At 48.7% G+C, this 24,467-nt stretch overlaps 1 protein-coding gene across 10 annotated transcripts in view; it reads right to left on the bottom strand.

Moving 5' to 3' along the window:
* STAU2 (staufen double-stranded RNA binding protein 2) overlaps window positions 1–24,467 on the bottom strand; it is a 231,358-nt gene that overhangs the window by 2,856 nt on the left and 204,035 nt on the right. The window contains exon 15 of one of the 10 annotated variants that reach the window (XM_059672860.1): window positions 18,084–18,270. The exons of the other annotated variants lie outside the window; for them this stretch is intronic. Coding sequence (XP_059528843.1) covers window positions 18,232–18,270 — 39 coding nt within the window. The 3' untranslated portion in view covers window positions 18,084–18,231. Of the gene's footprint in view, window positions 1–18,083; window positions 18,271–24,467 lie in introns of those variants that run through there. 10 annotated transcript variants of the gene reach the window in all.

The raw sequence follows: 24,467 nt of genomic DNA, 5'->3' as shown, positions 1-24,467 counted from the left end.
CCCTCCTCCTGGGGCCCAGGGGAGGCAGGCCGGGCCGTGGCGCAGCCTCCCAAGGCGCTGATAGGCCCGAGATGCGTGGGCCGCTGACGGGTGCTGACAGGCTGGTGGAGCCTCGCTGGATAGCTGGGAGGCACCAAAAATGCGATGCTGATAAGATCTACATAACTCGTTGACACTCTTGTGCATGTTCCAAACTGTTATTTCTTGGAATAAGAATTTGGTTCTTCTTCCCCGCCTCGGCACCGCCCCCCACCCCCACCCCCACCCCCACCCCCACCTTTGAGCCCCACCAGAAGGGCTTTGTTGAGTCTGAGAGAGGTGTGAGCAGCCAGGGGTGCCTGACTCAGACATCCTGCTGGGTCACACTTTGGTCATCTGTGTCTTCTCAACGGCCTCAGAAAAAGAGTTAACTCTTACAACTGCCCCGCCTTTTATCTGCCAGGGGCCCCTGTTGGGTAGCTGACGAGTGCATGATCCCTTTGACACTTCTTTATGCCTAATATACTTTTTGGTCTTTAAGTTCATAGACTTTATCTTTTGAGAGCGGTTTTGGGTTTACAGAGGAATGGAGGAGGCCGCAGGGGTCCTCAAACTACGGCCCGCGGGCCACATGCGGCCCGCCAATAACATTTATGCGGCCCGCCAATAACATTTATCCGGCCCACCGGGTGTTTTTGCCGCCGCTGCCTGTCCTGCTTAGCAGCCGACTCGTCCCGGGCCCGTAGTGCGCATGTGTGGAATGTCTGAGGGACAGTGAACGGGCCCCCTGTTTAAAAAGTCTGAGGACCTCTGGAGTACAGAGTTCCGGGATCCCCCTCCCCCACCCCAACACAACGTCAGCCATTACTAACAGCCTGCATTGGCACAGGACGGCTGTCACAAGTGAGGAGACCCTACTGAGACATTATCAGTAACTAAAGCCCACAGCTGACATTAGGGTTCTCTCTTTGTGCTGTACATTCTATGTGTTGTTTTTTAAATATATATTTTATTGATTTCAGAGAGGAAGGGAGGAGAATAGAGAGAAACATCAATGATGAGAGAAACTCATTAATCGGCTACCTCCTGCATGCCCCCTACTGGGGATCGAGCCCACAACCCAGGCATGTGCCCTGACTGGGAACCAAACCATGACCTCCTGGCTCATAGGTCAATGCTCAACCACCAAGCCACACCGCCTGGGCCATTCTATGGGTCTTGGCAAATGCATAATGTCATGTGCTCACCATTACATTACCATACAGAATGGTTTTGCCGCCCTAACAGTTTCCTACATCCCACCTGTTTATCCCTCCTCCTTATCCCCCCAGATCCATGGCAACCACAGATTTTATAAGTCTCTATAGTTGCCTTTTCGAGAATGTCGTACAGTTGGAATCATACAGTACATCATTTCGGATTAGCTTCTTTCCCTTAGTAATATGCATTTAAGGTTCTTCCGTGTCTTTTCCTGGCTGGATACCGCATCTCTTTTTAATCACTGAATAATATTCCATTGTGTGGATGTACCACAGCTTATCCATTCATCTATTGAGAGACATCTCGATTGCTCCCAAGTTTTGGGTGCTTATGAATGAAGCTGCTATGAATAATCTGTGTGCAGATATTTGTGGAATGTACATAATTATTTTTTCTCCCTCCTCTCTTGGTCTTTCTTTCTATTTTTAAATCACAACTCCTATATCCAACCCAAATGTGCTTTTCTTTTAGTTTAGACTATTCTTCCTTTCAGGTCTCTGCCCTGGTCTCCCCAGCTCAGAGGTGCTGAGCTGAATGCCCAGGCAGGTCTGCAGCCCTGCTGGGCACCCTGGCGCAGGGAGGGGCCAGCTCAGGACCCACTCCCCCGTTTTCACCATTATCTATCTCTTTGAACCTGGAGTCCTCGGGGATGTGGGCACCCCACCCCACTACTCCTGACCTTGGTCCAAGCTCATACTGCACAGCAAAGGCTGTGGTGGCAGGTAGGCACTAACCTCGGCTGGGTGGGAGCAGCGTGCCTATCTCATCGGGGCACGGGTATTGGTTGAACTCTGTCCGCCCCCAAATTTATATGTTGAAGCCCTAACCGCCAGTACCTCAGAACGAGGCGGTGTTTGGAAATAGGGTCACTGCAGATGTGATCAATTAAGATGAAGTCACTCTAGGGCAGGGTGGGCCCCGATCTAATATGACCAAGGCCCCTATAAACACGGGAATTTGGACACAGACGCACACACAGCGAGAACACCATGTGAAGAGGAAGGCGGGGACTGGGGTGGTGCGGCAGAAGCCAGGGAACGCCAAGGATTGCCCATAAACCACCAGGAGCTGGAGGGAGGCAGGCAAGAGATTCCCGCTCTCTGTCTCAGAAGGAACCAACCCTGCGACACGGTGACCTTGGACTTTCAGCCTCCAGAACTGTGAGACAATGAGCTTCTGTGGATGAGGCCACTCCGTGGGCAGTACGTTGTGACGGCGACTCTAACAAAACGAATACAGGCACATCATAATTCCTCTTTCAGGATAGCAGGGCCCCCTTCCCCTCTCCGCTGTTTCATTTTATCCATTTATTATAAAAATGAGTTTTCCATTACCGAAAAATCATAATGTGTAGGCCAGCAAAATAAAACAGTGAAAATAGTCACAGTTCCCACCTGCCATTCGCAGCGTGGTGTCTGCCTTCCCGTCCCCTGTCCCATCCCCTCTCCATAGGGACAAACTAAAGGCTGGATTGCCTCTGAGCCTGTTGGGCAGCCGTTCTCAACCTGTGGGTCTCGACCCCTTTGGCGGTCCAACGACCCTTTCACAGGGGTCACCTAAGACCATCCTGCATATCAGATATTTACATGACGATTCATAACAGTAGCAACATTGCAGTTATGAAGTAGCCACGAAAATAATGTTATGGTTGGGTCACACAACATGAGGGACTGTATTTAAAGGGCCAGAAGGTTGAGATCCACTGCTGTTGGGTGACCTGCCCTTTTCAGAGAACGTGAGCAGCTTTCCACAGCAACAGAAACACCCATTCCCTATCGTCGGCGCTTCAGGCCACTCCCAAGTATTAGCATGACACCAAGCTTCCTAGCAGTCAAATCTCCGCGTACCATCTCAATAATTTCCTTAGGACGAACTCCTAGAAACTGACTCTCTGCGCCAAGAGCACGCGCATTTTTAAAGACCCGGTCTCTCCGCCCTCAGAGAGGCCGAGGCCACACCAGCAGTGTGAGGGCGTCTGTTTCTCCAGGTGCTTCTGGAATCACCTCTCAGAACCACCATGGATCATTGGAGCAAACCTGTGCTGTCATTTTACGGCCCTGCCTTCTTTTGAATTTGTCCATCCTAAACATTTACCTTATTGAGTAGACTTTTTAAAGATCTTTATTGTTGAAATTATTACATATGCCGCCCCCCCCCCCCCTTCTAGGCTCTCCCCAGGCTTTCACTGCCTATTGTCAGTGTCCATGGGTTATGCATCAATGCATACAAGTCCTTTGGTTGATCTCTTCCCGCCCACCCACCTTCCCACACCTTTCTTCTGAGATTCCTCAGTCTGTTCCAGGCTTCTATGTCTCTGGATCTATTTTATTCATCAGTTTATTGTGTCCATTAGATTCCACATGTGAGTGAGATCATGTGATACTTGTCTTTCTCTGACTGGCAGATTTTGCTCAGCATAATGCTCTCCAGGTCTCTCCAGGCTGTTGGAAATAGTAAGAGTTCTTTCCGTAGACTTAGTTTTGAGGGATGTTTCCTTCAAAAATTAAATTCACCCTCAAAAGACTTCGATGTGGACAATTCCCCTCCCCCAACAATGGAATTTGCAGAGAGATGTGACTCTCCTTGAGACCCAGTTAGCGGGCCCTGGAGTTCCTATCAGTCCTGAAATGCGGAGGTGGCTGGGCAGCTTCCCTGGACCACCATGCTGAGGACAGTCCTGTAGGTGTGGGCATTTTTAAAAAAATATATTTTATTGATTTTTTACAGAGAGGAAGGGAGAGGGATAGAGAGCAAGAAACATCGATCAGCTGCCTCCTGCACGCCCCCTACTGGGGATGTGCCCGCAACCCAGGTACATGCCCTTGACCGGAATCGAACCTGGGACCCTCCAGTCCGCAGGCCGACGCTCTATCCACTGAGCCAAACCGGTCAGGCGGTGTGGGCATTCTTGTGAGCTGGTTACATGAACCTTAGCTCTGGAGTCCCACCGTGGGCACACGTGTCCGGAGTGAAGAGCCAGGCCACTCAGTGCTGAGCTCCAAAGACCAATCCGTGCCTGGCCTTTCCAGAGAGCAAACTCCATGGCGCGGCCTGATGGATGCGGGGCTCTCTCTAGAGTCCACAGCTTTGAACAAAGGAGCAACTATTTTGTTCTGATCCATTAATACGTGAATTGCTGGCAGGAATGCAGATTTGTATCCATTTCTTCCCAGATGGATTGTTACAGAAGGCGACTCAGTGCCCGGAAATGGAAATTGCAGTGTGGTACTGCTTAACCAGACCCTTGGGTGCCCCGGGGCTGCTCAGTCCTGTTCTCTTCCCAATAGGGCCCAAGCGACAACTGAAACCAAATTTTTGAAGACTTGGTTCCCAGGGTCGCCTGAATACCAGGAACCAAATTTCTTGCTTCACCGAGCCCAAGACCCGGGGTCTCCCGCTCTCCCCACCCCGAGAAGAGATGCGCATAGGAGATAAAGGCCAGCTCTCAGGCAGGGAGCACGTTCAATGGTTCAGATCTTGCACAACCTCCTGCGTGATTTTATCAGCATGGCAGGCAGGTCCCCGGGCCCTGTCGGAATGCCTGTCACCCCGCAAAGAATGTCCTTCAGGCCGGACGGGCGGCGTGCCCTTTCACGCGGTGCCATGGATGGATTTTCTGAATTCCTGCCCAGCTGCTTCCCTGCACAGGTATGCTTCGAGGTTTCCAAATAACATTCTCTTATCTATCTGATGAGATAATGCAACCCACCTCTTATTGATAACCCTGACTACAATCGCTTATAACTATGAGAAGACTTCTCGTTAATTTATAAAAGGCCAGGAAGGCCATTTATCTTCTCTGTAAACAGTCATTTCATGAGCATGAGAGCATGATGCTCCGCCACTGCCGTGAGACCCGGCGCTGTACCTGGTGAGCTCAGATGTTAGCACAGCCCAGCCAGGTTCGGTCAGCCTACCCATCAGGAATTCAAGGTCACACAGCTAGTCAGGGGCAGAGCAGAGCTGGGAACCCAGCCCACATTCTTGATCCTCACCTCACTTTATTCCATCCAAACCGAAGCGCGGCTCACAGTCACCTGCCCAATGTCAGTGCAGCCTCTTTCCCCGTCACAACTGCAAAGCGGCTCTTCCTCCACCTCCGCCGCGCTCCGTCGATTAGTCATTCCCCACAACAGCTACTGGAGCTGAGCTCATGCAATTATCTCCCTTTTCTAGAAAAGGGATTTATTATTTTGCGGGATGACATGGTCAGTTCCCAGCCTCCAGCCTTGGTGCAGACCCTGGGTTGACCTCGGGGGCTTAGTTCAGCCCTTCGATAACACTTGCAGTTTGGGCTACAACGAAATTGTTACAGTAATTATTTTGTCACTTAGAACTACCCAAGGACATGATTCACCATTTCTTAACCTCCTGAGGGTACCCAGTGTCTCCTGGGCTCCCTTGACTAGCCTCCTCCCTCTATTGTTCTAGGAAGAGTTTTCATCTCTCACGGCCTGGGGTCCTGGGTGTGGCGGGGGCTGCGGGATGCAGGGTGCACAGCGAGCGCAGGTGCTGGGTGTGCAAAGGTGAAATGGACAGTGAAGGCGGGTAATGAGTGTGGCTGTGATTGAAAGCAAGCGAGAAGCCCTGGGTGTTTAGGCGAGGGGAGCGGGGCTGAGGCTGCCCACCAGGTGCCTCCTCTCACAGGGAGGTTCTAACAGCCCCCTCCCCTTCTCCCCTTGTCACAGCGCCATTCTCACCCCCAACTCACCCTCCACACTTTCCCAGAAAAGACCCCTTGCAGGTTAAACACTCCCATGGGATGAGCTGGGTCACTTTCCGATGCCCACTGTAGGATCACGTGGTGACACTTGAAATAGCCACTTCCCATTTCGCAGGACCCACCACCAGCCATTTCAAGGAACAATGTACAATGGAGTGGCTACGGGAACACACACCAGCGTTTAACAGTCCCCAGAAACGTTTCCCTCTGTGCTTCCACATCTGCCCAGAAGACGGTAAAATTAGCCAAATCCCCGAGTTTAAATGAACTGAATACACTGTTACCTGCTAGAGGCCAGGTGCTTAAAAAAAAAAAAAAAGAAGAAAGACCATCTTGCAAATATGCTACCTAATATTAAGGGAAGACACGCTGTGAGGGGAAAATCAACCGGCCCCCCTTTGGGGAGCCACACGTGGAGCCTGATTGAGGAACAAGCGCACCGTCTCCCACTGGAGGGGAAACGGATAACAGGGTCCTGCCCGCAGCTCCCCTCCGGCCGGGACGGTCTGCTGGGCGGTCAGTGTGGAGGCATCTGGGAGCCGTGGGAAGGAGGTGCTCTGGGCTCCTTAATGAGGAGCATCCTGAGTGATGCTGAAACCCGTGTGTGACTTCCCACACACTGTGCATTCGAGAATTTCAAAGATACACTAACACAAGTACCCAGAAGCTTCCAGGCGGCGGTGGCCCTAAACAAATAGACAGCTAATGATTTCATTTCCAAGGCCAGAAGATGTTTTCCTACCAAATCCAAACAAACTCGCTCAGCAGCCACTCGAATGTTACCACAGCCTGGCCACCGGAACCGTGGACTTCAGCTCGGTGACAATTTACATTTTGTGGGATTTAAGCAACAACAACAACAACAAAAAGGTATCTTTAAAGCAACACATGCAGCTTCATTTAAGAGGAGAAAAATGAACGTATTTTAAAGAAATGGATAGTTCCTTTCTTTTCTTCCTTTTCAGCACAGCCCGTGTGTGTGTGTGTGTGTGTGTGTGTGTGTGTGTGTGTGTGTGTGTGTGTGTGTGTCCCGTAGGGGAGAGCGTCTGCATAGATACACAGAAGTATTTTTGTCCCCCAAAACATTTTACAACTGTTTTGTGAGTAAAGCCCCACAGGTTGTAGAACAGATGTCGCCACCATTTCATGTATCGCTTGTTTTGCGCGTAGTTATAGCAATGCCAGAAATACAACGCCAATGAGATACTTTCCATGCCTGCTGGTTGGTTTTGGTTCCCAAGTGTCCGGGTGTGTGTGTGTGTGTGTGTGTGTGTGTGTCCACAAAATGGAGATGAGTCTTTCCAGCCGTTTCTGTAATTTCTAACTTTCCTCTTAAAAATATACTTACATTTTTAAATATAAAATTTTTTTTTTTTTAAAAAAAGAATGAATCGTTGGTAATGGCAGGGTAGCAGGATTAAGTCATTCTTTGAGAGATGACAATGGTCCTCATTAGCAAAATGTGAATTTAAACTCACCCCCTAATGACACACAGAATTTTGGAGTCTTTGAACACGATGCCCAATGGGTCCTTTTATTTCCTGTTTTTCCATTTCACACTTTCCCCACCGATTTCATAGCCTAAATCCCAGAAACAGGCTGTTCCCATTAAAGTCAATGGTAACCACACATGTCTGAATGTGGCCTTCGTTCTTTATTTCTTTTTCTTTTCTTTTTTTTAAGATTTGAAAATTGATTTTTAGAGAGAGAGGAAAGAAGAGGGAGGGAGAGAGAGAAACATCAATGTGAAAGTGGAACATCCATCAGCTGCCTCCCGCACACCCCTTACTGGGGATTGAGCCTGCAACCTGGGCCTGTGCCCTGGCAGGGAATCGTGGGTCAATGCTCAACCACTGACCCACACCGGCCAGGCAAGAACAGGAATTTTGACTCTAGAATGTGGGGAATTAGTACAAAATTGGGCACGTGAGCTACGGATTTGGCCATCACCTTTATTCCTCAGTCAGGCTCTTATACTGGGTAATCCATGTAGCTGTCAGCCTTGACAATAAAAGAGCCGAATTTACCGCAGGATTAACTGTGGGAAGAAATGTTTCCAGTGTGTTCAGAACAAATTCGAGCAGCGGCCTCCACACTGCCCTGTCTTCCTCTAACCACAAGCTTTCTGCTTTACCAACGTCTTTCCTTTTTAAGTTCCTGTGTTGCCCTCTAATTACTTGTGATTCAACAGAAATTCCCCTTTGTAATGGCATTTACAGGATGGCATTGATACAAAGCAGGCATGCCTGCAGCTGGCAAGACAATGCCCCCAGGAGTGCCCACGTGCTAGTCCCCAGCATCAAAACAGGCTACCTCACTCGGCAACAGTGACTCTGCAGATGGGACTGAGGTATGCGCGTGGAGATGGAGAGATTATGCTGGATTGTCCGGGTGGGTTCAATCTAATCACTCCTGAAAATCAGAGAGGCTTTCCTGGCTTTGGTCGGAAAAATGTGGCCGAGGGAAAAAATGGTCAAAGAAATGCAAGGTGGTTAGTTTTGAAGATGGGGGAAGGGAAACATAAGCCATGGAATGTCCATGCCTCTAGGAGCTGGGAAAGGCAAGATCAATGTGCTCCCAGATCCTCCCACCCCCAAAGAACGGCTGTCACCTTGCTTTTAGCCCAGGGAGACTCCTCCCGGTCTGGCTTCCGACCTATAGAACTCTGAGATAATACATTAGTGTTGTGTTATAGCAGCAAGATCAAACTAATACACTCTCCCTGTCATCCGGACAAGGAAGGGGAAGGGGCATGGCATTTGGAGTGTGGTCAGGCCTAGATTAAAGTGCCCACTGGACTGCGGACCAGCTGCGTGTCTTCATGCAAGTTCCTGTAACTCCCCGAGCCTCCTTCTCATCACCTGTAAACTGGAGACTTACACCACTCACCACTTCCTGCACTGGATTGTCCAAAGGGTTAATGCCTGGCTCATACAATGGTGTTTAATAAACCAGAGCTTATATATAGATATATAATTTCAGAGAAAGGAGAAGGAGAGAGAGATAGAAACATCAATGATAAGAGAGAATCATGGATCGGCTGCTCCCTACACGCCCCCCACTGGGGATGGAGCCCACAACCCGGCATGTGCCCTGACCAGGAATCCAACTGTGACCTCCTGGTTCATAGGTTGATGCTCAACCACTGAGCCAATACATGAGGGCTTTAGTCCACATCTTTCTCTGTTGAGCCCAACATCCCACTGCAGGCATCGCCAAAGCCTCTCTCCATCGAGGTTCTCTCTCCTCCTCTCACACCCCCACCCGCGGGCTCTGTGTTCAATATGCCATGGGATACACAGGGCTGGGTTGTATGCAGCCATGTGAGAAGCTCTCCTGCCCCACGATTTACCTCCCAGGAATACAGCAGATAGTTACTGTCTCATCAAAACAGAAATCCTTGGGACTTTGGCTTCTGTCACCTTTGAGTTTGGCCACCAATGCTTCACCTGCCCGCTCTGGTCCTCCATTCCAGGATGCACCACCTTGAAAGTCTTGGGCAAAGCCCCTGTTGTGGGGTCCTCCGAGTGGGGGTTCCCAGGCACCTCCTGTGTAGACCTCACAGACTCCACTTCTCCCCCGGGAAATGGAACTCTCATTCCATCAGTTGCTCAGGCAAAAATCCCTAGTAATCAACCTCGCTCACTTCTTTTCTCTCTCACCTCCCACATCAAGCCATTAGTGAGGTCTGTTGTTTCTTCTTTGAAAGGCATCCAGAACCTAACTACTAACCACCTGCTCTGCGGCCATCCTAGCCCGAGTTACCGTTATTTCTCAGCAAGACTCACGCCGTAGCTTCCCAACTTATCAACCTGTGGCTGCCCCTGCCCCTGTACAGCCTCTCCTCCGAATACACCCAGAGATGGTGTGGGAGGGAAGGACGGGTCCCAGACCTGCTCTAAACCCTCCACTGGCTTCTCACTGGTGTTAGAACAGAACCCCAATTTCTGACTTGGGCCCTGGAGGCCTGTGTGACCCCACCCCGTCTACAGCTACAATCTCACCATCTTCCCCAGTCCCCCCATGCCTCTTTGCTCTTTGAAGTCCCCGACTCATTCCTGTCTCAGGGACTTTCATACGCTTTTCCTAGAACTCGGACTCTTCTCCGAGTTCTTCACGCGGCTGGCCCTCGCTTCATCCAGATGTCACCCCTTGCCACCCCCACTGGACTTAAAGAAACTGCACCACCCACTCTTGGCCTGACATCTCACAGCTCCTCACACTGCCTAAGTTTTAGCAATACTATCCCTAACATTTTATTATATATTTATCCATTTACAAGTTTATTGTCCATGTGGCCCAAAAGAATGTGAGTTCCATGAGGGCAGAGCTTTGTCTGTTTTGTTCATTGCTAAATACACAGCACCCAGAGTAACACAGGCTTAATAAATACTTACTGATGGAATGACTAAACAAATTTAATGAATGATTAAAAACAGCAATCATTTTCAAGAATATCTAGCTACCTCTGAGTTTTATTCATTCTCAGAAATTCCTATGGAAATTAGGGAGATCATTTTCCCCATTCACTGAAACCTAGAAGTAACCATTCACTTAATGATTACAGACCAATTATTGTGCTGGAGAAAGTGACTGCTAAATGGTTTTTCAAATGAAGAAAGTTAAATGGCATGGTAGGTTTCCAATGTGGGTGTTCTCATGTGTTGTACATTTAATTCATGCCAATTACAGTATTACAACTTTGGAAGCAATTTCATTGGAATCAACTTTAATTTTTTTCTAGAAAGTCTTAATATTTTCAAACTAACAGAAATGAAAAGTCACTGTAGAATTCAAGATGTAAACTATCTTCTTTTGCTCATTATAATAGAAAGAGAAGCACATCACTAGTAATATATATCACACTTCATTTGGTAATTTTTAGAAACTCCATTGAAAGTAATTTTTTAAATCTATAGTTAAATAACCACTTCAAAAAAAAAAAAATCCCAAAACCCTGGTATCCTGATTTCTTAAGAACATCTTTAGTAAGACAATATAATCCAAGAAAGACAATTATTTTGTTTAAATAATTATGATCACAAATGGTCCCCTTCTCTTATCTCCAGACCCAAGTCAGAGATTATTTAGTATACTTTTGGGGATATGCTTTGGGTCTGCCAAATACTTCAGTAAAAATTTCTCCTAAGCTGTTTCAAGAAATGGCTCATGTTCTAAGACAGTTAACACATTCTAAAGTATCCAAACATAGGGTTGTTGTTTTTTCCTAATTGCTTGACTGCAGATGAAGATGGAAATTATAAGAATTCACAGGACGGTCAGTGATGGAACCCTAATCCGTCTTAAGCTGTAACATGACAACTGGCAGTTCCCAACATGTATTATGAGACAGAGAATTCTTTTTTTGCCTCCGGGTACATTCCCTTTCAAAAGCAGATTTTCTTCTTTTTCTTTCTGAAGATATCGTGTTAAACTCCATTCTTACCGGTTAATCTTTTAAGGGGCAAGATAGATAGGAGAGAGAATCTGTGATGGCTTTATAAATTTGGGGCAAACTGCAACATGAGGCAATTTCAAATCAAAACCTGAACTTAGGAAAGGGACATTATACCAACCAGCAGCATTCTTTAGAAATGCCTGACATTCAATTGGGTGGAATTATATATTGAAATAGATTGTAGGCATATCGCAAATGCTTTCCCCCTAGCATCTGGTGCTATCAAAGCCCAGGAGGGGGAGTGGGTGACCGTGCCAGAACTTAAAGGCTGCCTTTTGGATAAATATGTGGAAAGGACATGAATTAAGTTATCAAAAGGCCAGAAGGATTTGCTGAAAGAGGGGCAGGTGCTAAAAGCAATAAGCTCTTTAGAATTGGATAGCATGTCACTATAGTCCTTTGTATAGCTGGTACTGTTAGCCAAATAATGGTAACTAATATTTCAAAAGAGAAAAATTAACGAATGAGTACACACACAAAAAGTAAGAAGGCAATACCCTGATCAGTAAAAATAAGTAGTATTTATGGTATCTGGGATGCAGTGTGGGATGAGGGACCTCCTCCAGGAAGCCTTCCTATATCTGGAAGGGAGTAGGGACTTGTGATTTCTGTGTGTTAGTCAAGGTAAGTGAATCACTAAACAAATACCCCAGAATCTCAATGCTCATGGAAAGCTCAACCACATGTTCCTGGGCAGTGGTCCCTGGTCAATCAGGGACCCAGACCCTTCCATCTTGTGACTCTGCCCTCCTCTAGGTCAGCATTATGGTCCTCTCCATTCAGCCAGTGGATGGGAAAATGAAATGGAAGATAGTGTGTGGGAGGAGTTTATGAATAAGGACTAAAAGCCTTCATGCTCTACTGACATGCCTACACCCAGTGACAAGGCTACACCTAACTCCATGACCGCTCCCTGCCCCCCACCAACTCCAGGTTGGGTAACCAAGTCTGGCTGTGAGCTGAGAAAAAGAGGACGCAGGTGGGGGGTGAGTCATTAGTTTCTACCACAAGTGGCACCGTGTTATTGCACTCGCTTGCTAAGGCATCTGCACATCTGTCTCCCCACACTAAACTGTGAGTCCCCAGAACAGAGCAGGCTGAACCTTATTTGTATTGGTAACCGTAGCGCCTATAGCATTCTCATAGTGTCTTCATGCAAGATGCCTTCACAGGACAGTTCTCATGCCCTTTGCACCTGGTGGGGGAGGGAGAGGCTGGGTTCCTAAAAGACAAAGTGTGTTCAGTGGTTAGAGCGCTGGCTGTGCACTGAAGGGTTGCAGGTGCGATCCCTGGCCCCTGTTGGGGCATGTGCAGGAGGCCCGACATCTCACAAATGTTTCTCTCTTTCTCTCCCTCCATCCCTCCCTTCCACTCTCTCTCTCTAAAATAATAATAATAATAATAATAATAATAATAATAATAATAAATCAATGGAAAAAATGTCCTTGGGTGTGGGTTGAGAAAACAAAATAAAAAGAACCAAATCTTTATTAAGGTCAAACCAACTTCCTTATCTGCTGAGAAAGAAGTCAGAAGTTATAGGGGAATAACTAGGAGTATAGGACTTTATAAAAATCTAGAACCTTGTTCTTTCTGCGGCCATTTGGTTTCACTCAAAGCAGGAAGAGCCTGTGAGAATATCAGAGACAATAAAGACAGGGGTTTCTGTGGAGCCTGCACCCCACCTCACAGTCAGACTGGGGTAAGATTCATCCTAAATCCTAAGAAACTGAGGCGGGAAGGGAAAGGAAGGGAAGGGAGGGGAGGGAGGGGAGGGGAGGGGAGGGGAGGGGAGGGGAGGGGAGGGGAGGGGAGGGGAGGGGAGGGGAGGGGAGAAAGAAAGAAAGAAAGAAACTGAGCCAGCAAACAGCCTTATTCTTTTTTTTTTTTTAATTGAAAAACCTCGTTTTGTTAATGACCCTGTAAGAGAATGAAAAAACAAGTGACAGACTGGGAGAAAACATTTCAGACCTCGTATCTGACAGAGCACCAGCACCTACAATATATAAAGAACTCTCAAAACTCAACAGTAAGAAGCAAACAACCCACCAGGAGGATGGGCACGGGGCATAAAAAAAGACAGTTCACTAAGGAGGATTTACGATGGCAAATAAACACATAAAAAGATGCTCAACATCACCTGCCCTTTAGACAGCAATATCACTACAAACCTTTTAAAACAGCTCAAACAAATAGTGGCAACACCACCAAATGCTGGAGAAGATTCAGAGAAACGTTCTCTCCTACATTTTTGATGGGAATGTAAAATGTGTCTGCCACTCTGGGAAAGAGTTCGGCAGTTTCATAAAAAACAAGCAAAAAAAAACAAAAAAAACCCGACAACATAACCTTTACAACCCAGCAATCACACTCTTGGTCATTTATCCCAGAGAAACAGAAAACTGATGTTCACACTAAACCTGCTCAGAAATGTTCACAGCGGCTTTATCTGTAAGAGTTAAAAACTGGAAACAACCAAAACATCCCACAACATTAAACCATGATACATACATACATACCATGGAGCCAGGGAAGACCAATCGGCAATAGAAAGGAAGGAACTATGGGTACACCAACCTGATGGACCTCACAGGCACTAGGCTGAGTGGAGAGAGCCAACTGCAAAAGGTCCCTCACTATATGATTCCGCTTATTTCACATTCTCAAAGCGACCAAAGTAAAGAGATGGAGGACAGATTACTGGTTGCCAAGGGTGAGTGACGGGGTGGTGGGGGAGCAGGAAGAGGTGAGACCAGGAAGCACATGGCCTCCCCACCTTTCCTAACCTCGCTGACTTTTACTTTCAGTCCCAGCTTAGACATCTTCGGGAAACCAGCCAAGGCTTTTCCTTGGGCCAAGTGTCTGTTCTATGCGGACACCTAGTACTTTATTTATTTTTTAATATTTTTTTATTGATTTCAGAGAGGAAGAGAGAGCGAGAGAGAGAGAGAGAGAGAGAGAGAGAGAGAGAGAGAAACATCAATGATGAGAGAGAATCATTGATCAGCTACCTCCTGCACACCCCCTACTGGGGATCAAGCCTGCAACCCAGGCATGTGCCCTTGACCAGAATCGAACCCGGGACCCTTCAGTCCACAGGCCAACGCTCTGTCCACTGAGCCAGACCAGCCAGGGCGACACCTAGGACTTTCTACATAATGCTAACGTTGTCTGTTTGCCTGGCTACCCCAGTGGAGGTAGAGCTCTATGAAGCTATAGGCCGTTTCTTCTCACTTGTGTTTTTATACCCAGAACCTAGCAGAGCAGGAGCTTACCCTATGTGTGTGCACCTCCACTGAATTCCTCAAACGCACACGAGTTCTACTCGAGTTTGGGTCACTAACAGCTCCCTGTCTCACTCCAATCGGTATTTGTGGGAATACTGAGTGGGCTGACGTTGGCTATGGGCCGGAGCTGTGAGGATTCTGGAACCCCTGGCCTGTCCCAGGTCGGCCTCTCTTGTAGCATAAGGAACATTAGAAATGGCATCGTTGTTGGTAAAGTAGGTGGTGTCCATATAAGGGTTGTGCTTAGAATGATACAGGACCACTTCCCCGCCGTTACTGACAAATAAGGCCCGGTAATCCTAGAAGCCTGACACCTCGGCCGCAGCCCTGGAGGTTTGAAGTGCTGCTATCCTTTGTTGCCCACGTCCCCCAGGGACATGGCCACCTGGAGGTCTGCACGCTGATGGACCTGTCCTGGTCTGAACCTGCTGGAACATCTAAGGCCAGAGACAAGTTTCCCTAAACTCACCAGAACAGGCTGTAGAAAAAGTTTTGCATCTGTTTATTGAAAGAACATTCCGTGTTTGGCAGAATTGGGTCTAATAATTGCTTTTATGTTAACATGCCCCAGGATGGAATGGTTGACAAGAGAGAGCAAGGATGGCCTCCCCCACCCCTAGTTGCCAGAGATGACCGGTACGGGCCAAAGGGCCTGCTGCTGTGCCGTAATTGCTGAATCAGCCCCTACTAATAGACTATCTATATACATCCTTGCAGACACACCTCAATATGCCCATAAAAGAAATTTAAATTTCTGTCACTGCCAACAGTTAACAACAGTCCACAACAATCCTCCAAGAAGGCCGTGCCATGCTGGGTCAGGCTCTCGGCCATTCCTCCCTCTTCCTTGCTCTCACCATAGACCCATCCCCAACAATTCTAGTTTGGCTTACACTGGACTAGCCCAGATGCAAAGAGCCAAGCTCTTTCCAAGGCCGACCCTGGGCAAAATTCCGAAACCGTAATTCTAAAACAGCTTGGTGCCAATGTCGTCCTCTCCCTCCCAGCGGCAGGTATCAGTGAGTTTTAAACAAGAGCAGGGTTGGCAAAATCACCCTGGCTTATAGGAATTCAAGGGTCAGGGATCATTTGCAGGGGCAAGTCCCATATAGTTTTTAGCATTTGCTATGAGGAGAACACGGGTCCTAACAGGGCTGAGAAACGTGGCCCTGGACCGGCGCCCACAGTTGGCTGGGGACCTGGCATCTCAGGAGGTCATGGACTCTTCTTCTGAGGTCACAGACCTCGTAAACAGCCCGTCCTGGCCTTGAACCCAGATTATCTGTTTCCCATGTTGGAGTTGGGCAGTCTGGCTGGAGGGATGGCTACATGTATTTGTTCATCCGATACCTACGGCATGCCGAATGCCAGGCCCCGTGCCAAGTGTGGGGCTCTGGGAACAGAGACCAAGGAGAGTCCTCCTAGAGCAGCCCTGGGTGAGGGGGCAGCACAGAGACGTGCGCTGTGGCACATGCCGTGCAGGCCTGGAGGGTGCTCGGGGAGGGACTTGGGTGAGGTGCTGCCCGAGCTTTGGTAAGGGATGAGCAGAGGTCGCCCCGGCCATGTGGGACAAAGGCACACAGGCCAGGGTGTGGTGTGGCAGGCACTTGGCTGAGAAGTGTGCATGGGCAACAGCGTGTGCCCGGGTTCCTGGAGTGGTCAGGGGAGGCCGGGCTCGTCCTCAGAGGAAACTGGGGAGATGGAGGGGCAGCCCCAGAGGCCTGTATCAGTCCGCTCAGGCTGCATAACAAAACACCACAGGCTGGGCCCAGGCTCAACCAAAAGAAAAGTACTCGCTCCAGTCTGGAGGCTGGAAGTCCGAGATCAAGGTGTCGCCGGGTTTAGTTTCTGCGGAGGCTTCTCTCCTTGGATTTTCTCTGTGTGTGCACATCCCTGGAGTCCCTCTCTCTGTGCCCTAAGCTCTTCTTGTAAGAACAGCAGTCAGATTAGTGTGGCGCCCACCGTAACGGCCTCATTTCAACTGAATCAGCCCTTTAAAGTCCCAGTCTCTGAAGACAGTCACACTCTGAGGTCCTGGAGGGGTGAGGGCTTCACCACTCGGATCTGGGGGGACACCCGTCAGCCTATAACAAGGGCCGGGGTGTCATTTCACAGAGAAAGGACTCTAGCCACACGGGGCCTTTAACCAGGGCAGCAGCTCGCTCAGAGGTGTTTTCTGAGCCGTTTGCCCTCAGTGGACGGTGCCGGCAGCAGGGAGACTGGTCAGGAGACAGCAGAACAGACTTGATCTTCCCCAGCTCTTACCTGACCCAGGCAGACGCCTTCTCTGTCTTTGGCCTATGAGGCCCAGAAGGGCTGACTGGTTAGGGTGCAGAGAGGCTTTTGGGGCACCCCCCGCTGCTCCCTACTCTGACCTGACCCTGGGCACCTTCCAAGCAGACGCACCTCCCCAGCAGGGCTGCAGGGAGGGCCGCAGGTGAGCAGAGGACCCGTCACTCAGCCTGGCCGAGGCTCCCGCAGGCCAGGGGCTGCCTGGGAGGTTCATGGCCCACGGCTGCCGGGTAGATGGGCATCCGCACCAAGCCAGGGGCTCATTTTGGTTCTGTAGATAAGGGGCTCTGGGGATTTAACAGGGAAGACCGTACATCTTTTTATGTATATTACAGCTAACAGAAACTTAGCACTTTTTAGGCATATTATTAGAAACACTGGAAGTATATTAGAAATATAGTTATCGGACCATCTGCTAGAACCAGGCAATGTGCTAATAAACACATTTCCTGATGCAGCACAAACTAATTCTTTTTTTTTTCTTTTAAAAAGATTTTATTAAAGGTCTTTATAGAGCCACATCCAGACTCCAGATCCAGCCGCCAAGGAGACCCTGTGAAGCTGTGGGTACGGGCTGGGAAATGGCAGGCGGCGCTGGCCTCCCACCCTTCTGTTCCGAGATGGGGTGGTGGGCGGCCTCTCATCTTTGGGTTCCACGATGCTCACACGGTCAGGCGGGGGCCTCTTAGGGCCTCTCTTATCACTGGGGTCCCAAGGAAGCGTGATCTTCGCTTTGAGGCCCCGCACACCTCGCCTGGGCAACACATGGCGCCCGGCAGTGTCAGCATAGTAGTTAACAGGGTCCCCACTGCGGACCATCGGACCCTCAACAACATCCATGGATTCAGCCCCCTGTCCTCGGAGTTTCCCAGACACCACCTCACAGCCTTCGGCCCCCCTCTCACGAGGAACCGCAGCAGACCACAGCACGCCCTGCACAGCAAGGCCTCCGAGGAGTTTGTAGCACAGAGACTCCGCCTGGGCAATGGCACACAGACCTCTCACGGCCACCGTTTCAGCACAGAGCTCCCCACTGCCCTCGGGGAAGCCAAACCTCTCCGGAACCACAGCAGTCCATTCCCGGATCCGTCGGCCCTTCTCACCAGGAACATTCTGCGTCCTGGTGGCCAAGATAATCATTTCTGTCCTGTTTGGGGTAACCCGGACCTCAACTCCAGAGTGGCCATCTTCAGCCAGCTCCCGAGTGAGAAACTTATTCAGTTTCTTCAGTTTCAAACTTCCTCTTCTTGGAAAGTTGCGCTGCCATCTTGCTGCCGTGCGTCAACGAAAGGAAAGCACAAACTAATTCTTAGAATACTTTGATAATTGATTTCAATATAACTTTTATGTAGGTTAAACTATTCTTCTGGGAAGAGGTCCGGAGGTTCCCCCAGATTGCCAAAAGGGTCCGTGGCTCAAAAAAGGTTAAAAGTCCCTAGCCCGGCCGGTATGGCTCAGGGGTTGAGCTTCAACCCAGAAACCAAGAGGTCGCTCCAGTTCGATTCCCCGGTCAGGGCACGTGCCAGGTTGCAGGCTTGATCCCCAGTAGGAGGCGTGCAGGAGGCAGCCAATCGATGATGTTGCTCTCTCATCATTGATGTTCCTACCTCTCTATCCCTCTCCCTTCTTCTCTTTCCAACAATCAATAAAAGCATATATATTTTTTTAAATTGTTAAAAGCCCCTGATCACGAAGGCCATGGATGAGATGAGTTCAAACACAGTAAACGAAATACCCATTTACCCTCCAATAATAAGTCCTTTGGGAGCTAAGACGGCAGAGAATCTCAGTCATTCTAGGAAGTTCAGGGTTTCAAACTATAATACAGACAAAAGAAACATGTCGCTGTTCCTCTCATGACAACTTTTCTTGTCATTCTCCTTTTGAACAGCAGCCACAAGTCTGGAAACACAGGCCCCATTTACAAAGGGCCCCTCTGCCTTCGATCTGGGATGTGTTTCTTTAAAACCTACCAGTGTGTGCAAAGCGGGGAGGGGGCTGCGGAGGGAGGGCTTCTGCTAAATGACACAAGTACTCGTAAGCGTGTGTTCTGTCTTTGCTCCAAGCGGACTGGATGCCTCTATTGTTATGTATTAAGACACGCAGGGTGTGGTGGCCGCCCTGGGACGCTCGCACCACCCCTGGAGGGGACGGTGAGGCAAGAAGCTGACGGCATCTGCAGTTACCAACCACCCTCCGGAGTCCCTAAGACGTTTGTGTATTACACGCCCAAATGCCAGCACACAAGGCTGCCCACGAAACCGGCCATGAAAACACCCTGGGTAGCCATGGGTGGGTGCCACGTGCTGCCAGACAAAATCTGCGGCTGGCAGGCCCCTCGACGCCCTTCTCTCAGCACCCTTCTCTCCCAAAGCAGCCGAAACGGCGCGATGGTCCTCGAACAGGACGGTCTCCCTCCCAGCAGCCCTTGCAGAAAGGACTCCCTCCGTGCTTTCCACGTCTGCGATGCTGTCTTGGCTCATCCCACGCGAACCTACAGCCCTCCGCTCCTTTAACCGGGGTGTCTATAAAGCACGGCCCTAAAACATGCTTTTGCAGCGCACTTAATGTCTTTGCAATTAAATCCAGATGTGGCGAGCCGAAGGAACAGTTCTCAGGACTGAACAAGCTGACATAAATCTTGCAGCTGACAGAGATCCCACTGAGCTCGGTTGGGGAAACTCACAGAGAACTTGTTTGGGGCCAGGAAAGCGGCTGGGTATAAAGACAGATGTGTACACGCCGATGCAAAAAAACACGCCGAGCGGGAGAAAACGCCACCCCAGCACAGTGCCTGCAAACAGGGCTGGAGGCCCGGGCAGGCGGCTGGCGCTCCCCTCCCACACCCACAGCCAGATCAAAGCGGTGATGGAAAAGGCTTTGCTAGAAAACAGACCCGACCCGGCGATGCTTCCTGGTCTCCTTAATTGCTCTTCTCGGGGAGGGGAAGGTGGGCACCCCTGACAGGCCTTCGCTGGCCGAGAACAAGGGCTGTTTGTGCAGCTGAGGGCTTGCGTTTTATTTTTTTAATTATCAGGTTTTGTACCCTTTCCAGAAAGTTCCTTTTAAAAATAGTGGATTCTTCCTCCTCTTCTCCAGATGCTAGGAAGTGCAGGTTCAACCCAAACCGGGTCTATTTCAAAGGGACACAAAACCCCAGGGCTGGAGTTCAAGGAGCTTGGTGGCGTGCTGCCCAAGGACTGGAGGCTTGGGTTTTCTCTTACCCTCCCAGTAATTTTGTTTTCAAAGCTTGGAAAACAAATTCCTCTGAAGGATCGGCTTCTGCAGGAGGCAGCGCAGGGCTGGGTGCAGGAGTGAGGCCAGACCCGGGGGACGTGGCCGCGGACAGATGGGCCTAGAAGTTCCAGGTTCGAGGAAGAGCAGTGTTGCTCTCTCCCCTTAAGAGCCCCATCTCGCCCAGCCTCCCGCCCCAGCGTGACAGCAGCTCCCTGGCAGACCCAGGGGCCGGGCACTGGCTGTGGGCAGCTCACCAGGGCCGTGTGCAGGCTGCTCGGGGCCACCTGGCCGGGCCCTGGTCCCCCACCCCCACCCCCGCCCCATACATCCCACGGCAAGCCCCGGGAGAGTGCACTTCACTGACAACTTTATGACCCTGACCATTTCCCCTGTAACAATATCTTTAAAATGGCCCCTGTCTTCAGGTGGGTGAGAGCAGCCTGCGCTCGTCTCCCCACTTCCTGCCCGAGGAGGCTCTGCCTCAAACAAAGGTACCAAAGCAGGAGAAAGGGAGTTTTCCGTCTCAGAACCACACGCGCAACGCGGACCGCTTTCCTTTTCCATCCCGAGACGAAAGCCAAACCACGTTTTCCAAATTGATGTTTTCCATCGTTCGGTCGGGTATCGCTTTGCGGAGTGAATTCGAAGTATTGCAAAGATGTCTTCAAAGACAGACACCTCTGGCTCGAAGGCAAAGAACGCCCATGACAGCGCCCCCGGTGACGTGGGGATTTATGGCGCCGTAAAGGTGCGGCTCAGAGCTCAAAGGAGCCAGGAGGAAGTTGGTGGGTTGATGGTTTGCAGTAAGAAAGGTTGAGAGACAATAAAATGCGACCGGGATTTCAGTTTGGAAATGAAATGAGGGACCCATTTGTTCCAAGTTACTGAGCTTTTAATTTAGATCTGCTGTTACAACCTAATGCATTTTGTCTCTGTGGCTAGTAAATGACTCTCACTCGGCGCCTTTAAGGAAAGATTGCAAAAGAGCAAGAATAATCCTCAGAGATAAGACTCCTCACTGCAGGTTTCTCAGCAAACATGTAATCTCTGTATCTTACCTTTAAAATGTGATGACAAAGCAGAAAAGTTAATTTTTAAAAAGACACACTTGTGACCTTTTTAAAACAGAGGTTAGCGATTACTGTAAAAGGGAAAACATATTTCCAGAGGCAAAATTCACCTATAATGTAGCATGTATATCATGAACCACTGCTGATAACCATTTATCCCAAACATATAAATCTGAGCAAGAGTGTAAACCAGTGGTTCCCAACCATTTTTTTGGCCATGCCCCACCTAAGCATCTCAGAAATCCTGATGGCCCCCCCACCCCCCGACACATAATTCTTATTATTCAAAGTGCACTCCTATTCACGTGGAGGAAGCCTAAAAGGCCATTAACTTGGTCTAAACAAGCTTCCCAAGAACATGGCATCCATGAAAGAGAGAAGTAAAAGGATGAAAGGACAGATGAAATACTGAGGAAGAAATCACTAAGAAATTGTTAAAAAATAATAATAATATGAAGTGATATGAAAAATAGCAAATAGTTTCAAAACATATAAAAGAACTGAAATGCACAAATATGCCATAATATACAGTTTTATAGTGTATATGAGTCCCCTAGAACCATAAGAAATGCAAAAAATTCACTGTTAATAACTCGTTCTCGAATTGGCCCCCTTAAATATCAAACTGCCCCCTGCGGGGCATGTGCCCCGCGCCGGGAACCACTGGTGTAAACTCTATCCCTCGGCATTTTCTGTGACTCCAGAAGCGTGTATCCTCGGTTTTTTGCTCAGGATTCATCTCGTTTGCACTCTGCAGCTCCGCCGAAGGGGCAAATACGTTCTCAAAACGTACTCTTTAGATTCTGAGTGCTGCCTGGGAGAAACCGAGAGGCACTTCGCCGCCCAAACCAAGATGACGGATACTGGCACCGGGGCTTGTCACGGCCTGGGTGCTTCGGGGCCGGAGTGGATAAACCAGTTTGAAAGTGGATAGCTCTCTTTAGAAACTGGAAGGAGAAACTTTTTTTTTCTTTTAAGAGGCAATGAATTCTTAGGGTAGGTAGATTTTTCCCCTCATTTTATACCAATAAGAACTTGTTTGGTAACACAAAGTACAACATCTCCTGAGAGACACAAGGCTACTGATTAGGCATGTATCCTTAAAAAAAGAAAAAAAAAGTTTTAAAAGAAGGCCAATGTCCCGGGGTGGGCCAGAGGAGTCAGGTCCCTCGCTCCCTGGTGGATGCCAGTCCCCTGAATAGAGAGAGGGCTGGCCACCGCGGCCACCGTTCCAGGGGGCTGAGCTCCGGGCCTTCGTGCAGGATGTCAATGGGCACTTCCACTAAACGTGACCTTCCTTTTACTCAAGAAAATCTGATTCTTGCCGAAACTGGTTTGGCTCAGTGGATAGAGCGTCGGCTTGCAGACTGAAAGGTCCCGGGTTCGATTCCAGTCAAGGGCATGTACTTGGGTTGCGGGCACATCCCCAGTAGGAGATGTGCAGGAGGCAGCTGATCGATGTTTCTCTCTCATCGATGTTTCTGACTCTCTATCTCTCTCCCTTCCTCTCTGTAAAAAATCAATAAAATATATTTAAAAAAGAAAAAAAGAAAATCTGATTCTAAATACATTTCTTAAGAGAAAACACCAGAACCTTAGACTATTTAAAAATCTGCTATCCTTAATAAATAAGTTAACTATAGAATAGAGGTTAGTAAATTTGTTCCTCAATAGGATAAGCTATAAAACAGGAATTCTGTTCACCAGTCCAAATTAGCAGCTACAAATTCAGCACTTCGGGCTGCACGCTAGTTTAAAAAACGCCCCACCTTCATGAAGTTGCATTTTACTTCACAGGCCAAAACCTTTAACGGTAACGCTGCCATAACACCCACTGGACAAGTTTAAAATTTGCAGAACCCTAAAGAATAACATTTCATCTTAGATTATCTGGTTGCCTATTTCATGTGCAGATCTGACCTACTTTTAAAAAATGTTAAGTGAACCTACTCTTTTAACTCACGTATTTACTTATGCTTCTTTTTTAAAACTTATGTTACCCCCAACCTCCCTCTGTTGCCTCTGATAACCACCAATCTGTTCTCTATCTAAGAGTTCAATTTGGGGTGTGTGTTGTTGTTTTTTTTTAAGATTCCACACATAAGTAATATGATACAGTATTTGTCATTCTCTGTCCAACTTATTTCACTTAGAATAATGCCTTCAAGGTCCATCCATGTTTTCGCAAATGACAGGATTTCCTTCCTTTTTAAGGCTGAATAATACTCCATTGCATATGTATACATTACACATTTTCTTTATCCATTCATCTGTTCATGGGTCTTTGGGTTGTTTCCATGTCTTGGCTATTGTAGCTAATGCTTCAATAAACATGGGATGCAGATATCTATTAAAGATAGTGTTTTCTATTTCTTCAGATAAATACCCAGCAGTGGAACGGCCAAATTATATGGGAGTTCTGTTTTTAAGTTTTTGAGGCATCTCCAATGTTTACCATAGAAGCTGCACCAATTTACTAGTACATTCCCACCATCAGTGCATAAGGTTTCCCTTTCCTCCTTATATCCCTTATGCTTCCTACGTATGGTTGTTGATAACATCACCATAAAAATGGAAGTAAGAGATTTCTTTAGATGACATTTGTTTTTACCTGTATGGAGAGTTATTTTTCTAAACCCTAACTCAGCGGTGGCCACAGAGAAGGAAAGTGGAGATTACGACCCAAAGGAATGGGGTCCTGGTCACCCGCACCCATGGGCCCATCCACTCTCTTCTTCAACATGGCAAATGCAATAACCGTCCAGGATGATGTCCCACATCTGAATGGCATGGTGCCCTTCTCCTTCAGACAGAAGACTGAGCACACAGGAGACCAGACCACTCGTGGGGGTCTTTCCCAGGCACCTCAGTACCATCTCCGCTGACTGAGCTGTGGAAGTTCTACACGTGCGGCCCGAAGGTGTGTATGGACACACACAACGCCACGCAGTGACTTCACAGAGGAGCCGGCGGTGAGACTGTGCTCCCGGGGGGCGATGACACCCAAGGGGCACAGCAGACTGCACAGGTCTGCACTGTTAGCGCTGGGAGGTGGGTGGCCGTGAAGCCGGCAGAGGAGCGGTTTGGGCGGCTCTTCCAAGCCAGCCATGCCTCAAGGTAGGATTCAGCCTCAACTGGAGATGGTCGTCCTACGCAGCATC

Source organism: Myotis daubentonii, chromosome 17, assembly GCF_963259705.1.
Source record: "Myotis daubentonii chromosome 17, mMyoDau2.1, whole genome shotgun sequence".
Classification (NCBI taxonomy): domain Eukaryota; kingdom Metazoa; phylum Chordata; class Mammalia; order Chiroptera; family Vespertilionidae; genus Myotis; species Myotis daubentonii.
This window is presented reverse-complemented; position numbering and strand designations above follow the sequence as displayed.